The sequence below is a fragment of the Macaca fascicularis genome, chromosome 15, assembly GCF_037993035.2.
Source record: "Macaca fascicularis isolate 582-1 chromosome 15, T2T-MFA8v1.1".
Lineage (NCBI taxonomy): Eukaryota > Metazoa > Chordata > Mammalia > Primates > Cercopithecidae > Macaca > Macaca fascicularis.
In genome coordinates this window covers 20,150,890-20,167,165 of record NC_088389.1, presented here as the reverse complement: position 1 = coordinate 20,167,165, position 16,276 = coordinate 20,150,890, and the positions used below count along the sequence as shown (strand labels likewise).

Below are 16,276 nucleotides of genomic sequence, written 5' to 3'. Positions count from 1 at the left end.
GAGTACTATTGCTGTCCCACAGAGAAATGAAGAAGATCCCTATATTCCAAGGGGAGAAAAGTACACATGGAATGCTATCACTTATCTGAGGGCCTGGCAAGAGGAGATGTGAATATATCTATGTATTTGCCTTTTTTAAATTTATTTTTATTATTATTATTTTTTGAGACAGATTTTTACTCTTGTTGCCCAGGCTAGAGTGCAATGGCACAATCTCGGCTCACCGCAACCTCTGCCTCTCGGGTTCAAGCAATTCTCCTGCCTCAGCCTCCCAAGTAGCTGGGATTAACAGGCATGTGCTACCACGCCTGGCTAATTTTGCATTTGTAGTAGAGATGGGGTTTCTCCATGTTGGTCAGGCTGGTCTCGAACTCCCAACCTCAGGTGCTCTGCCCGCCTCGGCCACCCAGAGTGCTGGGATTAAAGGCATGAGCCACTGTGCCCGGTTGCCTTTTTTGTTTTAATGAAAGGACAAATGAAAATCTAAAATCAAACTCGGTACCTGTGATAGGGAGGGAACACAGCGGTAGGCAGGGATAGAAGTTAGACTTGTGAATATGCCTGTTTTGTAGCTTTGGCTTTGAAACAATATAAATATTTTAAGTAATTGTCTTAAAAATCAAATTATTTTTAAACAGTAATTCCAACAGATTAAAAGAAAAAATTATAAAAACCTAACTATGGGCTGGGCACAGTGGCTCCTGCCTGTAATCCCAGCACTTTGGGAGGCCAAAGTGGGCAGATCACTTGAGGTCAGGAGACCAGCCTGGCCAAAAAAAGTGAAACCCTGTCTCTACTAAAAATACAAACATTAGCTGGGCGTGGTGTCAGTTACCTGTAGTCCCAGGTACTCAAGAGGCTGAGGCAGGAGAATCACTCAACACAGGAGGCAGAGATTGCAGTGAGCCAAAATCATGCCTCTGCACTCCAGCCCGGGCAACAGAGCAAGACCCTATCTCAAAAAACAAAACAACAATAACAAAAAAAAATCCTAACTTTGTATTGAGTTGGTGACATAACCACAGAGAAAAAAACTAATTCTACTGACTTTAAAACAGTAATTTGACTACAGTCCTAGTGAAATATATCCTAAGGACCAAAAGAACTGCCAAGTTTTAAAAAGCCAAAAACATAACTATTTTCAGTAATCACATTGTTGATGGTAATGTTGGTGCTGCTGTTGAGCTGTCTAGGTACTGTGGGATAAAGCAAAAGAGTAATGGTGTTGGTGTTGTTGGAAATCAAGACTTTTATATATGTATGGGAGATTCCAATGTAAAGGTGATGAGGTTAAATAAAACTGCTATAGTCTAGAACTGGAAAAAGCAATGTGAACACATAATGCAATTTACCTTTAAAAATACACACACATATTTCCAAATTCTGACCCCTGGAGAATCCTAGAAATTATGACTGACCTGGTAGCAAACCCACCCCATCTCCAAAAGTCCTAAATCCCAGGCTGTGATTTCTAATACTATTTCCCACCAAAAGGAACCAGGACTCCTTAGAGAAACACTGGGTCTGGAGCAGGAAACACAGAAGATGAGCCTGGAACACTTTGTCATACAAAAAGGCAAGGGAGCTATTAGAAACTACTGGGATCCTGGCCGGGCACGGTGGCTTATGCCTGTAACCCCAGCACTTTGGGAGGCTGAGGCAGGCAGATCACGAGGTCAGGAGATCAAGACCATCCTGGCTAACACGGTGAAACCCCGTCTCTACTAAAAATACAAAAAAAAAAAATTAGCCAGGCATGATGGCGGGCCCCTGTAGTCCCTGCTACTCGGGAGGCTGAGGCAGGAAAATGGCGTGAACCTGGGAGGCGGAGCTTGTAGTGAGCAGAGATGGTGCCACTGCACTCCAGCCTGGTCAACAGGATGAGACTCTGTCTCAAAAAAATAAATAAAACGAAAGAAAAGAAACTACTGGGATCCTGTCAAAAGGACTTCAGAGTTCACTTGAAATTCCCACTGGACAGGCCAGGTGCTTGTGGCTCACACCTGTAATTTCAGCACTTCGGGAGGCCAAGGCAGGCAGATCATGAGGTCAGGAGATCGGGACCATTGTGGCTAACACGGTGAAACCCCGTCTCTACTAAAAATACAAAAAATTAGCCAGGCGTGGTGGCGGGCGCCTGTAGTCCCAGCTACTTGGGAGGCTGAGGCAGGTGAATGGTGTGAACCCGGGAGGAGGAGCTTGCAGTGAGACGAGATCGCGCCACTGCACTCCAGCCTGGGCAACAGAGCAAGACTCCGTCTCAAAAAAAAAAAAAAGAAAAGAAAAGAAAAGAAATTCCCACTGGACAAAGATAAGACTAATTAAACATGAGTGAGGGCAATAACTATAGCAGATTGAAATATAGCAAATAAGTTTAAATGCATCCATTTAAAGTGACACTCCCCTCTCTCAAAAATTAGTTACCTTTGGAAAATGTTTAAAAAATTAATAAAATCAAGCATTTACCCTGCCTTTCCTATATGAACTGTATCTCAGAGCAACCAAATGGTTGATATGGACAAGGTTTCTTTTTACAAGTATCCCAGCTAGTATGAAGAAGAAGTGATAGAAACAAAATATCACCATTTTATAACCTCTAATTAATGAACAGATCAAAGACAGATAATCAGACATAATGTACCTCCTGATGGAAGTACCTATCACCACTTTTAAAATATTATTGCCAAGAAAGTGAACTTGAATCTCATCAAGTCATTTAATCCAACTACCAATATGTAGGAAATAAAGGGGACAGAGGAATACATTAAACCTTAAGGATGCAACAGAAATCATATAGAACAAATAATCTACTTCTTCAAAAAATCAATAGCATGGGGGAAAAAGACAGCAAATATCAACCAGTTGCAATGTATGAACTTTGCTGATTCAAACGAATCCACTGTTTTTTTTTAAATTTGATATAACTGAAAAACTTTGAGCACTGACTGGATATTTAATAACATTAAAATTTTTTGACCAGGGGCAGTGGCTCATGCCTGTAATCCCAGCACTTTGGGAGGCCTAGGCGGGTGGATTGCTTGGGGTCAGAAATTTGAAACCAGCCTGACCAACATGGTGAAACCCTGTCTCTACTAAAAATACAAAAATTAGCTGGGCATGGTGGTGCACACCTGTAATCCCAGCTACTGGGGAGGTTGAGGCAGGAGACTCGCTTGAACCCAGGAGGCAGAGATTGCAGTGAGCCGAGATCACACCACTGCACTCCAGCCTGGGCAACAAAGTACAACTTCAACTAAAAAAAAAAAAAAAAAAAAAAATTAAATTTTTTGGTTAACTTTTTAGGTGTGAGAATGTTATATTTTTTAAAGAGAAAATCTATCTTTTAGAGACACATATGGAAGTATTTAAGAATGATATGACATCTGGGGCCTGGAATGGTGTGGCTCACACCTGTAATCCCAGCACTTTGGGAGGTAGAGACGGGCAGATCACTTGAGGTCAGGTGTTTGAGAGCAGCCTGGCCAAAATGGTGAAATACTATCTCTACTAAAAATACAAAAATTAGCCAGGCATGGTGGCGCACACCTGTAATCCCAGCTACTGGGGAGGCTGAGGCACGAGAATCACTTGAACCTGGGAGGTGGAGGTTGCTGTGTGCCAAGATTGCACCACTGCACTCCAGCCTGGGCAACAGAGTGAGACTCTGTCTCAAAAAAAAAAAAAAAAAAAAAAAGATGATATGACAACATCTGGGATTTGCTTCAAAATAATCCAGGACTGGAGAGCAGGGGAGGGAGTTACAGTCAGTCATCTATAAATAAAACTAGATAAAACATAAATTAAGTGTTGAAACTGGTTGATGGGAATTTGGGGGCTCATTATACTATTCTACTTTTATAGATGTTTAAAATTTTCCAAAATAAAGTTTAAAAATAGGTTCAACTACCAAGAAAAAAAGGAATAAAAAATCACTTTAAGGCCAGGCACGGTGGCTCAAGCCTATAATCCCAGCACTTTGGGAGGCCAAGGCAGGCAGATTACTGCCAGGAGTAATCTGCAGTCAGGAGTTTGAGACCAGCCTGGCCAACCTGCAAAACCCGTCTGTACTAAAAGTATGAAAAATTAGCCGGGCATGGTGGCAGGTGCCTGTAATCCCAGCTACTCAGGAGGCTGAAGCAGAGGAAGCTTGAACCCAGGAGGTAGAAATTGCAGTGAGCCAAGATCGTGCCACTGCACTCCAGCCTGGGCAACAAGAGCAAGGCTCCGTCACAAAAAAAAAAAAAAAAATCACTTTAAAAAGACTGAACAGCAGTCCTTGGCCGGGCACAGTGGCTCACGCCTGTAATCCCAGCACTTTGGAAGGTCGAGGTGGGTGGATCACAAGGTCAACAGTTGGAGACCAGCCTGGCCAATATGGTGAAATCCCATCTCTACTAAAAATACAAAAAATTTAGCCAGGCATGGTGGCACATGCCTGTAATCCCAGCTACTCGGGAGGCTGAGGCAGGAGAATTGCTTGACTCCAGGAGGCAGAGGTTGCAGTGAGCCGAGATCGCGCCACTGCACTCCAGCCTGGGTGACAGAGCAAGACTCCATCTCAAAAAAAAAGAAAAAAAAAATGTTAAAAAGACTGAAAAGTAGTACCAGTTAAACAGAGATAAATATAAATTATTTGTATAAATATTTTATAAAACTGAATAGATTTCCAATATTTATGATAAAGGGAACATTAAGTGGTTTTGTTTTTTACTTCAAGACAGGGTCTTGCTCTGTTGCCCAAGCTAGAGTGCAGTAGCGCAGTTTCAGCTCACTGCAACCTCCCCCTCCCAGGTTCAAGCAGTTCTCACACCTCAGCCTCCCAAGTAGCTGGGACTACAGGCGTGCGCCACCATGCCTGGCTAATTTTTGTAATTTTTTTTTTTTTTTAAGTAGAGATGGCGTTTCGCCATGTTGGCCCAACTGATCTCGAACTCCTGACCTCAAATGATCCGACTGCTTCAGCCTCCAAAGTGCTGAGATTACAGGCGTGAGCCACCGGACCTGGCTGGGGGCATAAGTGTTCTTAAATGTTATAATTCTAATTGTTTGCATGCTCATCTTATCTGTCTTAGTAGACTATAGGCTTCCTTTCTTCCCAACCAGCAAGAGCAATAGCACTTTGTATATATCAGCATCTCAATCTTTCAAATAAATTCAGTGAAATACACTACACGTCATCCTAACATTCTTACTGAAAGGAAGCAAAAACCTTGGTTTTTAAAAACAAAACAAAAAAAACTGTAATACTATAAAAAGGAATATACTTGCTGTCTTTTAACTTGTTTTTTAACTCCAGGTTGTTCAGACAACCATATTTTCTACTCTCCAAGCAATATTAATGATAGCTGCCATTTACTAAGCAGTCGTATCTCCACTGCGAACTAGGCACAAGATCTCTTTCAATTATGACAACAACCCTGTAGGTGAATTTATTAGCTTCCTTCCATAATTTTTTTTTAACCTGAAGCTCAGAAATTTAGAACTCAGAGAGAGAATATATAGTTCTAGGGACTCAAAACTCCAATGCTCACATACCTCTGGCTCCTCTCACACCCTGGAGTTCAAGAACTGCCTGCAGGGAGTCAGACAGCATTTTCTCTAGATTGGTTTCCTTCCTTCCATTTATTCATACAGCCTAGGCGAGATCAATGCAACACCCTCAAACCTTTCCTGTGGCTAAAGTGAATTTGAATTCACCTTTTGAAAGGTGGTTTTTCTCCCCCCATCTCTAAATCTACCATGAACAGATTTGCCTTCAGCAATTTAGTCCAGCCCACTTTAAGTCTTATTTAATAAAGCACACACATTCACTATAGATCCCTCAAAGATTCCTTCCTTTCTCACTGCAGACTAAAATGCCTTATCCCCATTATAACTTTTCACTTTTCCTCAGAAAAACAAACATTATATAACCAGTCCTCACCTTACAAATACTCCATTTGTAACATAACTCTGCCAACCTTGGCAAGTCATCTTTGATTCTTCTTTTGCCTCTTACATGTAATTTGTCACCAAGTCTTGTCATTTCTACTTAAAATCTCTCAAAGCCATCCTTTTTTTTTTTTTTTTTTTTTTTTTTTTTGAGACAGGGTCTCACTCTGTCACCCAGGCTGGAATGCAGTGGCGCGATCTTGGCTCACTGCAACCTCTGTCTCCTGACCTCTATGGGAACTCAAGTGATCCTCCCATCTCAGCCTCCCAAGTAGCTGGGACCACAGATACATGCCACCACACCTGGCTGATTGTTGTATTTTTTTGTAGAGACAGAGTTTCATTATGTTGCCCATGCTGGTCTCAAATTCCTGGACTCAAGCCGTGGACTCAAGCCTGGACCTTCCTTGGCCTCCCAAAGTGCTGGCATTACAGGTATGAGCCACCACACCCGGCCCATCATTCCTTTTCTTTACACTGCCAAAACCTTGCTCTGGACCTCGATCTTCGGCAGTAAAAACTATTATACAGTTCCACAATCCAGTGGCCTCCCATTTTTTTCCATGCATTCTTCCTATCAGTAAAAAAGTGAGCAGACATTTGATAAATATCCATAAATTATAATAATGCCTTACTATACTAATACATACATTAAAAAATACAAAAACAAACTTTGAAGGTTGATATAAAAATAAATACAATTTCTAGCATACTATTCTTACATTCCAGTGTGTCATCTTGTACAAGCCAGAGAGATCACTGCTCTAAACTTCTGCTGCCAGGGTAATCTACCTAAAAACCCAAATCTGATCATATTACATCCCCAGTTCAGCCCTTCAATGACATCATATCCCACTGGCACATGCCTACTTCATCAGCTTCTTCTGCTATAATCTTTATCCTTATATCCTGCATTTCAGCTTTATCTTTTAACTCCCCATGACTTTTGCATACACAGTTCCCTATATCTGGAATGCCCTTGCCCTCAACAGTTACTGACTTGTACATAACAGTATCTCGAAGAGGGAAACACATTCTAAATGCCATAACCAACTTACAAATGAATTTTTGGAATGTCACCTCTCTTTTCTATAGGAACATGTATGTATTTTAACATATCTTTTCTTACTTTATTTGGCTACTTTTCAAGTCCTGACTACTTAGAAAGAATGGGTATGGATTCCAATCAAAGTAGAGAACAAAACAACTTCATTTTGTTTATTTTTCTTCCTTGTTTATCTTTCCATGCCCCCACAAAGCCCTTTTAAGCAAAAAGGATGTTACGAACCCAGAGATTAGTTCTCCCTAGGGCCAGGAAAAAGGCTGGACCTTTGCAACTGCAACCTGAACTCCAGCCAGGAACTTACACAGATTGAATAACTGAATGCAAACATACTTTCCTAGAGCAATACTCCAGGTCTTACCTTTTGTTTCAACCTTCCTATCTGCTGTATAATCCCCTCTAAGTTGACTACAATGGCTAAGAGAAGAGTGAGGGAGTAGCACCAACATATTTTCCAGAAAAGTCATGAAAATTCAAGTGGCTGACTCTGAGCACCAGTGATGGAGAGCTTGGTCTTCAAAGAGACTGTTACTCCACCACTCCAAGTCTTTCTACATTCTCCTTTGGGGACTGGGAGGATAGCACTGTGGTGGAGAAAGGGATGAGGGGAAGAGCATTAGAGGAAGGCGGCCTGGAAAGGAAGTCACATTCCAATTCTTGGTCTCATCACAAAGCAGAGAGATACGTTGGTTGTGCTATACAACAGGCCTCAAGAAGAAGCAACCTTCTTGTGCATTTTGGCAAGGGGATCCTTTAAAGAACAGTCAAAACAAACTGGAGCAGAGCTATCATAAGCCAAGACTACTCCTCTGTTCTTGAAACGAGATGGGTTTATCCTCACTTTCAAGTCATATAACTTCTACTCGTCTTCCTTTGGTAATCCCCCTCCATTCTCCAAATCTCCTCTTTCTTTCAGTTCAAGTTCCAACCTCTTCTGAGAAACCTATCTCCATCTACTCTGATCTTTTCTATGTAACTCATTTGGGCCAAATCAAAACCACAATAAAATACCATTTTACACAAAGTGGTACAGCTGCTTTAGAAAACAATTTTAACAGTTTCTCAAAAGGTTACACAGAGTTACCATACGATCCAGCAATTCCACTCCCAAGTATATATCCGAGAGAAATAAAAACGTATGCCCACACAAAATGTTCATAGCAACATCATTCATAATGATGAAAAGGGGAAACCATCCAAATACCTAACAACTGACAAATGGATGAGTAAAATGTGGTATGTCCATACAATGGAATATTATTCAGCAGTAAAAAGTAATGAAACACTCATACATGCTCCAACATGGATAAATCTTGAAATCATTATGTTAAGTGAAAGAAGCCATGCATGAAGGGTTACATATTATTCTATTTATTAACATATGAAATGCCCATAATAGGCAAATCTATAGCAAGTAGATTAGTGATTGCCTAGGACTAAAGGGTTTGGAGGAATGAGCGGTATCTAACAGGTATGGGGTTTCTTTGTGCGGTGATGAAAAAGTTCTGGAATTAGTGGTAATCAGTCACCCTTGTGAATATCCTTAAAACCACTTTAAAAAGTAAATTTTAGGGCCAGGCAAAGTGGCTCATGCCTGTAATCCCAGCATTTTGGGAGGCCAAGGCAGACGGATCATCAGGAGTTTGAGAGTAGCCTGGCCAATGTGGTGAAACTAAAACCACAAAAACTAGTCAGGCATGGTGGCGGGTACCTGCAGTCCCAGCTACTTGGGAGGCTGAGGCATGAGAATCACCTGAACCCGGGAGATGGAGGTTTCAGCGAGCCGAGATCGCACCACTCTGCACTCTGCCTGGGCGACAGAGTGAAACTGTCTCAAAAAAAGTAAATATTACAGTATGTGAATCTTATATAAGATTCATATCTTAAACAGTTTTCAGATTACCACAACCCACAAGGCCCTGCCCTGCCCAGTCTCTCTCCCTCTGACCTAACCACAAGCCTCTCTGCCCCCAGTCACTACTCAAACCCACGGGCCTTCTGTCCGTTCCTGAAATATGCCTAGGGTTTTCTTGCCTCAAGGCCTTTGTGTATGCTCTATCCTTTGCCTGGAATAAAACGTCTTGCCTAGTCTCTTTAGATGACTAATACCTCCTCATCCTTTAAGTCTCAGCTCAAATGTCATCTCCACGGTGAGCCTTCCCTCACCACTCTCTCTAAAATAGGACAGTCACTCCCATCATTCTCCCTCAGAGGCATCTCGTGTGCTTTCTTTATAGAACATCCACATAGCTTTATGTGAATTTACCTGGCTTTTTAATGTCAGGTCCACAAGACTGTATGCACCATTAGGAGTGAATCTATTATTCACCATCATAATTCCCAATGTCTAACACAATTCCTGGCATTCAAGTGTCTAATAAATGGTAATATTTTTATTTCCCTAATATGCCATGTCCTCATACGTACTGCTCCCTCTGCTGATACCCCCACCATCCCTACTGCCTCTACTCCCTCTGCTAACCACCCCTACCCATCTCTCAGCTGAAACATGATCTCCTTGGTGAAGCCTTCCTTTCCTGACCCTCCCTCCTCCCCAGAAGACAGTCTCTCCTTCACTTACTCACCTATTCATCACCAGTCGCATCTCCACCATTGCAATTAACTACACTGTTATTATACTTGGGTTGTTTTTGTTTTGTTTTGTGTTTTGTTTTGTATTGGTGGGGAGGGAGTCTGGAAGGGATTGTTTTTGTTTTACATTTGTGTCCACTACTTTAGAAAGCCTTAAAGAAAAATATTTGTTCATCTTTGTGTCCCTAGTACTTAGCACACTGCCAGGCACAGTATTGCCACTAATTATGATAATAATGGCTAATATTTATTGTTTAATACGTGCTTAATAGTCTTAGTTCTATAGTAGGTAAGTAGATGAATAAATGGATAAATGTCTTGGTCACTAATCTCACAGAGGTCACAGTTTGACAGGGACAGAAGACAGGTATACAGGCTAATATAGGATAATCACCACCACAAGGCCAAATTAGTTGCCCTGCCCTGTTCCCATGCCTCCAAGTCTTAGAGTATGCTTTTCTCTGAGTCCATAAATGTCAGGTTTCTTCAAACTCACTTAGAAAACTTCCTTCGATTACTTACAGCCCACTTCCTGCACTTGGTGCCTGGAAGCAATTTCTAGGATGTCACCACAAGTAATATTAAACTGCCGCATAGTTTCCTGCTGTGTGTCTGCATTATCAGTTAAATTGCTTCATATTAACCACATTCCAGTCCACTGGGATCATTCAAACACTAAATAAGATTTAAACATACCTGTCAAAAATTGCCAGTTACCACTGCTCCTTTTATTCTTCTAGATAAATGTCTACACAGGTTTAAGATTTAGGTTTCCAGGGTGCTACCTGCATACTGATGACCTCTTTTTTTGTCCATTAGATGTTGATTTGAGGCAAGACAATGTTCCTTTATTAAAATAAACATGAGGCTGGGCGTGGTGGCTCACACTTGTAATCCCAGGACTTTGGGACACCAAGACGGACAGATCACCTGAGGCTGGGAGTTGGAGACCAGCCTGACCAACATGGGAGAAACCCCGTCTCTACTAAAAATAGAAAATTAGCTAGGCATGATGTCTCATGCCTGTAATCCCAACTACTAGGGAAGCTGAGGCAGGAGAATGGCTTGAACCGGGGAGTGGAGGTTGCAGTGAGCTGAGATCGTGCCACTGCACTCCATCCAGTCTGGGCAACAAAAGTGAAACTCCGTCTCAAAAAAAAAAAAAAAAAAAAAAAACTAAATACTCTAGTAAAAGGAAATGCCTGCCTAAACCAGTATAATTGGCCTTAAAAATTTATAAAATATAAAACTTTTCTTCCTCAAGGGTTTAAATTTTTTTTAACTCGATGTACACTCAACTCAGAGAACTCAGAGTCTTAATTAGAATCTTAATGTAGATCCTAAAGCATTTCTTAAATGCATTCCATGAACTCTTCTCGAACAACCACGTGCCAGGCATTGAGTTTGACACAGGGAACTCAAAGATAAATAAGACAGTCCTTGCTCTCAAGAAGTTTATGTCCAGCATGGTACAGGAGACAGACAAGAAACAAGATTCAGTACCGCGTCTGCGATAAACACAAGGGGCCATAGAAACACGGATGAAGGGCACCTGGCCTAGACTGGAACAGGAGTGGGTGGGGGTGGCAACAGGAAACTGGCATCAAGGCAGGCTTCCAGGGGATGGCATCTGATCTTAGGCCTATAAACGCTCATTCTCTCATTTGAAAAATGTGGTTAATAAACAGCATCGCCACCACTGGACAGTAGTGAGGGTTTCATGAAATGGTTCACATTAAGGATTTCCATGGTACCTGACAGAGATTGTGTTCAACCAGGCTTAAACTCTAAAGAGAAGTCTGATCAAACACTAAATTTTAACAACTGTGCCTAGCAACTCACGTGCTTTACCACTGATCACACAACAGACACCAGCTTCACAATTACACACAATATTGTTTTTAATCGACTTTTATTTTTTAATAATGAGACAATGTTAAGCCCTACTCTGCATGTTAACAGCCTAATTCCTTGGTCATTAAAATTTTCTTCTCCATTACCTTAAACATACCTTTCTCTGACATTTCTAATATACAGTAATGTTCTTAGTCTTTTGATACAGAAGGTGAAAAAAAAGGAAAAAAAAACAATTACTGAGTTTTTAACACGGACCTAGCATTTATATTGATACTGTGTTCATTGCTCATAATAACCCTACAACCTGGACACATTCCTCCCCATTTTACCTCAGGGAAACTGAGGTTGAAAAGGCAGTCTGTGTGAAGTTTCATAATTAGCATTAAAAAGAGCTGGAATTTGAACCTAGATCTGATTCCACCTAGTCAACTGACTTGTTGCATCAGAGATAAGCAAGAGAAAACAAAGGGAACCCCTCCCCCTTGCCCCTACCTCCAAGACTGTCCAATTCAATGGAACCTGCACACTTAGATTTCACCACAGCCAGGAGAACACCTTGAATGCCCTGCCAGGAGGGAATAGCCAGCCAGTAGTAACCAAAGCTCCGTCTTCTGCAACAACTAGAGAAGCATTTAAGTGGGTAATTTCCTGTCCATCCCCATTCTGAGCCACAGGCAGAAGTTGCATAATCAACAGTCACTATAAATCACAACTACTTTTCATAACTTCTCTCTTCATATTCTGTTTCAGTTTCACCACAAACTAACATATTTCCCAAGCCTAAGTTTTTATCACAGAGTAGTCTAGTTCCAAGATCAATAAGGCTATTCTTCATACTTAATACAAGTCCATGCCTTAGTAAATTCCCTTGTCCAAGTGCTCAGAATTAGCGATGGGTTCCACAAGACACATTTGAGAAATGTTATTTGTCCAACCTGCTACCTTGGAGAGCAACAGACATTTGACGGCTAGCCATCCGAACTTTTACTTGCTGGATTTTAATACTGGTTCTGACACTCACCGCCTCATGTCAGGCAAGTTTCTGAACTTTTCTGTAACAAGAAGGGTAAGTGTCCTCACGCATACTCTGCAACTCTAACATGGCTTCTGGAAAGTGTTTCTAAGTGCTATTGAAATCCAAGTTTACAACTCTTACTTGGAAGTAGGAGCTAAACTTGAGTGCCTCTTTAATCCCAATGGTTCACAAACGACATCTTTTTACCTCCCAAGCCTCTCAAGCTCTTGTTTGGAGCATGCTTCTAACTTTTTTCTCATTTCCACAAAAATAAAGATTTAACAGAGTGTTCATGCGACTCTTCCACTTTCACTGCCATAAGCAAACTTTTCTAGTTTCATTCAGCAGATGTCTCAAGGCTGCTGCAGCGCATCCCATACATATTTTGCAAATGGGAAGCCTAACCACACGGGGACTGCAAGGCTGGGCAAGGGTCACACTGCACGGGCATCACCTGGACATGAGATGCAATGTTTGAATAATTATTAGATTTCGCCCTTAAGGCCCTTCTCCTTTCCAACTTCCCTAGTACAATTCTCAAAATGCTGAAATAAACACATTCCACAGACTTTCCCGTAAGAGGGTTTAAAGTGTTCTAGGAAAGTTGTTTTACAGAAAAGCCTATGCTGTCAACTTTGCTTTTTAATGCCCTTAAACAATTCTATTAGTCACAGAGGAAAAAGCGAACATTTGTTAGTAATTAGAGATAAAACATCTCCAGTTCTGGGGCAAAGGAAGGGAGAGGCCACAAGAGGACCTGCCTGGGAGGGGAGATAGAGTCCAAAGCCACACACCCAAATTGAACCGCTTAAGAGTTGCACTTTCCAAAGTCAACTTCTAAGTCTACGAAGAGGGCAACAATGTTTCAGTGGATTCTGAAGTTACATGTATCAACAATTTCCCCGGAAAGCTAATCCTCCACCGGAAAGCCAACCCTCCAGGTGAATGAATGAGTGGGGGAATTCGCCAGATTGAGTTACAAAGCCTTTCCAACGATTATCAAGAGCAGGTGTTTGGTTACAACACAGAGGTATCCTCCTTCACACCCTTTGGCCCTTGCCGTGTGGAGATTTTCACAGATAAGAGGGGGGAAATAGGAGAGAGACGGGCCTTCCTCCCCGGCCATCCACACCTTAGGTCCATGAGTGTGACCCCTCCCTCTAAGAACCTCACGCGACTACTGCGGGGGCCGCAGGCCTCAAGCGGCCAGGCTGCAACCTCTCCGGACCTGCCAACTCTCAGGGGCGCCCCAAACATGCCCGTTTGGGGAGGTGCTTCCGGGGCTTTCCCACTCCCCATCCCCACAGTTGAAGGGCCATTTTCAGGGGCTCTCCGTAAACCCGGGGAGGGGGCCGCCCAGTAATCTCAGCTGTTCCGGCCCCTAGGTAAGGAGGGGACACCTGGCCCCCGGCGCCCTGCCACCCCGCGCGCACCCCGCCCCCGCGCCTCCCTGGATCGCCATGGCAACCGTCCCCCTCCCCGCGTGACGCCTGCACGCGGGGCGCCCCTCCGGTCCCGGCAACAAGTCCCCCGCGCGGCCCGCGGCCTGCAGCCCTGGCCCGGCCTCGCCGCCCCGCGCCCGGCCCGGCTCCGCCCGGCCCGGCCGCACTCACTTGATCCTGGAGCCCATGGTCCCCGGGCCTCCTCATGGGCCCGCGGGCCCCGCTCGGCGCTGCGCTGCCCGCCCGCCCGCGGCCGACCGGCCTCCCTCTGGCGCTCTCCCCGCCCCTTCCTCCCTTCCCTCAGGCTGGGGCCCGCCCGCTCGAGGCTCGCTCCCTCGCCGCCGCCGCCGCCTCCAGGGATTAATGTACTCGCTCCAGCCCGGCGAACGCCATGGTCGCCGGCGCGCGTGCCCGGCGCGCGCCGCCCCCACCGCCTCTCACCGCCGCCCCTCCCGCCCGCGCTGCCGCCGCCGCTGCCCGCGGGGGCTGCTGGGAAGTGTAGTCCGCACGCGGGGGCGGGGCCGTGGCCGGCGGGGGCGGGGCAGGAGCGCGGTCACCCGCACGTCTCCCCGGGCGCGGGCCCCGGAGGACTGTGGCGTTCCTGCGCAGGCCCTTACACGTCTCCACCCCACTGCGTCCCGCTGGAAACCTCCACTCACAGCCGCCCTGAAGAGACCCTAATCCTCTCATGGAGACCCCTAGCCCTCCCGATGAAACCGCCACCCATCTTCCCCTTGGAGGCCTCCCACCCAACCCTTCTAACGGACAGCTAATGTCTCCCGCCTAGGCCTCCATGAAAACACGTTTTCCCTTTAACATCCCGCACTTTCCAGTAAGTTCCGTGCAGAACCTCTTCTGCATCACACCGTCCACTTCCCCATCTGAAGGCCTTTCCTCTTCCTTTCCCCTTAGAGCTTGAAGGAGACCCCACATACCTACAGGAAAGCCACTTGGGGGCTGCGTGGACCCATGTGGTGACTCAGCTCTGCCCTCCCCTTGAGGACCTCTGTCTCCCTTTATCAGCCGTTTTGGGGACTCCAACATCGAAGCCTCCTTTTACCACAAAAGTCCCTGATAGAGATTAACTCAGTGCAGATGAAAGGATTTGAGAGCCGAGATCACCAACCTGCTACCTGCCCCTGCTCCCTGCCTTGGGATTCACTTCCATGAACACCTCAATTTCATCCCCTCTAGGCCCAGAGGGATCATAAAGGAAGCAATAATGAAAGCTACCATTAGCCACCCCTTAATGAGCGGGTGAGTGCCCTTCCTGAATCAGACACAGTATTTCCGTACATCATTAGTGCCAATCCTCACAATAATCCTGTGTTCATCTCCCTAATTTACAAAGAGGAAACTGAGCCACATTCCCAAGATCACATAACTAGTAGCGAGTGAAGCCAAGATTAGTGTCCAGACTGAATAATTCCAGACATGTGACACAGTCATGCTTTAAAGTGGCACCTTCCACAAGTCCAAAGACACTTTTAATATTAGGCATTTTTTTTTCCTTTTTTCAATTTTCTGTCCTGAAGCCATTAATCGCTTCTGCCATTTCAGTTCTTATAAATGCATGGAGTGCCTCTTCACCCTACCCCCACCCCATAGCCACTGTGTAACTAGTCCTGCGTCCTAGCTCCTGGCCAGGCTAGGAGCAAAGAAAGCAGTAAGATAAGTCATAGAAGACTTCTTCTGTTTGAGTCACCTTCTGAATAAAGGTAGTTTCTCCCTTTTCCCTTTTGCCTGTACCTTGAGGTTGTTGAAGTCAAAGGGTAAACTTTTTAAAATTAAAACCAAAAAAAAAGTGAAAATGTCCAAACTGTCATTTTGAATTTAAAGTCTTATGCACCCAGACACCAATACCGACTTGTAAACACCCGCAGGAGCAAAGCTCTGCTAGACAGGCAGGAGCTCTGTGGTGTTTATTCACCTGTGAAACCTCTCCAAGGAACAGTTGTTATCAAGATCTTCCCTGGAATGGGCAGCCAGTTCAAAAGCTCTGAGCAGGAGACTATAAATAAGACAAAGTTATTGGTGGAAGGCAAAGCTGGCTGCTTTTCAAAGGAGGTTGTAGCCATCTTGGCCACAAAAATGTCTGGGTGCCTGCTGGGTGGCGTGTGTGTGTGTGTGTGTGTGTGTGTGTGTGTGTGTGTGTTGGAGAGGGAGGTAGAAGGTGGAGATTATGTGTCTGCTCAGGTGGCCTCAGAGACAGCAGGGTGGTCTGAGGAGAGAGCACTGGACTGGGAGTGAGGAATCTTCTAATTCTGGCTTCAGCATTGACTGGTAGATTTTATGCAAATGATTAGACAAGTGTATGTTTCAGTTTCCTCCTTAGTGTAGAGGGTGATGAGAAGCTTCCATCATAAGAGCGAGTGC

General features: G+C 44.2%; 1 protein-coding gene across 19 annotated transcripts in view; it reads right to left on the bottom strand.

Moving 5' to 3' along the window:
• Window positions 1–14,329, bottom strand: part of DENND1A (DENN domain containing 1A) — a 545,711-nt gene extending 531,382 nt beyond the window's left edge. For 13 of the 19 annotated variants that reach the window (XM_045372599.2, XM_045372603.2, XM_045372601.2 and 10 more), the window contains exon 1: window positions 14,072–14,329. In XM_045372599.2, the coding sequence (XP_045228534.2) occupies window positions 14,072–14,088 (17 nt within the window). In that variant the 5' untranslated portion in view covers window positions 14,089–14,329. The remainder of the gene's footprint in view (window positions 1–14,071) is intronic. The other 6 variants (XM_074016607.1, XM_074016609.1, XM_074016611.1 and 3 more) reach the window with 2 other exon arrangements.
• Between the last annotated feature and the right edge of the window lie 1,947 nt (window positions 14,330–16,276).